At 40.5% G+C, this 1,572-nt stretch overlaps 1 protein-coding gene across 1 annotated transcript in view; it reads left to right on the top strand.

The window, feature by feature from the left end:
* Positions 1-129: 129 nt before the first annotated feature.
* LOC104528330 (FMR1 autosomal homolog 1) overlaps positions 130-1,572 on the top strand; it is a gene marked incomplete at its 5' end in the record, with an annotated part of 6,573 nt that continues 5,130 nt past the window's right edge. Inside the window, 2 exons of the mRNA XM_010172307.1 lie at positions 130-357; positions 1,051-1,251. Of these exons, the coding sequence (XP_010170609.1) occupies positions 130-357; positions 1,051-1,251 (429 nt within the window). The remainder of the gene's footprint in view (positions 358-1,050; positions 1,252-1,572) is intronic.

The raw sequence follows: 1,572 nt of genomic DNA, 5'->3' as shown, positions 1-1,572 counted from the left end.
ATATTTTTAATTTTTTATATATATATAAAAATAAAGCATGTGTGTGTATGTATAACCAGCCATGCTGATTGGAAGACTTCTGTGAATGTGAAACCAGAATACAACCCCAAATTTCATATTAATTTCCAGTTTTCTTTATCCTTCTTGTACAAGGTACAAACTCTGAGCTCTCCAACCCCTCTGAAACAGAATCTGAGAGAAAAGATGAACTTAGCGACTGGTCCTTGGCAGGAGAAGATGACAGGGAAAGCAGACACCAGCGTGACAATAGGCGACGTCCTGGAGGACGAGGGCGTAGTGTGTCTGGAGGTCGTGGGCGTGGTGGACCTCGTGGTGGCAAGTCATCCATTAGCTCTGGTACTGTGTGTTTCACGTGTACTTTGAATTTGGTTTTTGTTCCCAGCAATCTTCTGTATAACAACCTCTTGGCATACTCCATATTGGTGTCTTCATACCTTGAGATTTCAGTAGAGTTGTGTGATAGTTCCTTGTTGTACACTACGTTGTTCAATTTCTATTCCTTTATCTTCTACTCACAATGATCTTCATTTCCTTCCTCTGCTACTCACGGATAATAATTATATTATTAAAGTTTATAAGCCCTTGGCACGTTCCTAAGGCTGCCTTCTGAGTTCAGCTTGTGTTTAGATACAGAATGAGAGGAGAAATCATGGAAGGGAAGTTACCTTCTGGTTTATCAGAACTTGACTGTATTAATTCATAACACCTCAATAGTGTCAGAAGTACCGTGCTGCTGTGAACTGAACAGTGTATTTTACACATTTAGGAGTTTTGAGTAAAAGTTCTCTAAATAGAAATCTTTGTGATTCAATAATACAAGTGCCTGTTGTGGTGCCTCAGAATACTTACTGTTGGATTAGAGTCGGAGAGGAACCAGTATGAATTCATAAATGCTGTAGTTCTCTGGATTACACCTTTCCGTAAGGTTGCTTTATATTTTTAAACTTTCAAACACGGATGTTAGTCAGCCTGGAAATTAAATTATATGTAACTAAAGTATCTTAAATGGAAACTCTTTTGTTTGTTTAGTGCTTAAAGATCCAGACAGCAACCCTTACAGCTTGCTCGATAACACCGAGTCAGACCAGACGGTGGATACCGATGCTAGCGAATCCCACCACAGCAGTAACCGCCGCAGGAGGTCGCGCCGGCGAAGGACTGATGAAGACGCTGTTCTTATGGATGGGATGACAGAGTCTGATACAGCTTCTGTTAATGAGAATGGTTTAGGTATGTAAACAGTTGGATGATAGTCCCAGAACAAGCTGAGAAGACATGTGTTGTTCATGTAAGTGTAGCAAAATGTTTGTTCATTTCTGTTAGTGAGGAATCGTTGTTCTGTTAAAGGTTGCTGTCTGATTAAAGACTTCCTCCACGGCTCTGCCATGAAATTTTGTTTACTGAGCTCCACTAGTATTTTCATATGCCTCTTCTGTAAAACCTGTCTGATGGAGACACCAAAGACTAACTTGTTTAGTACTTGGTACTGCTGGTTTTGTGGAAACAGCGCTGTTGGATCAGTGTTCTGTTTTCTCCTTGGTCACCTCAGTC

This window comes from Antrostomus carolinensis, unplaced genomic scaffold, assembly GCF_000700745.2.
Source record: "Antrostomus carolinensis isolate BGI_N321 unplaced genomic scaffold, ASM70074v2 scaffold53640, whole genome shotgun sequence".
Classification (NCBI taxonomy): domain Eukaryota; kingdom Metazoa; phylum Chordata; class Aves; order Caprimulgiformes; family Caprimulgidae; genus Antrostomus; species Antrostomus carolinensis.
This window is presented reverse-complemented; position numbering and strand designations above follow the sequence as displayed.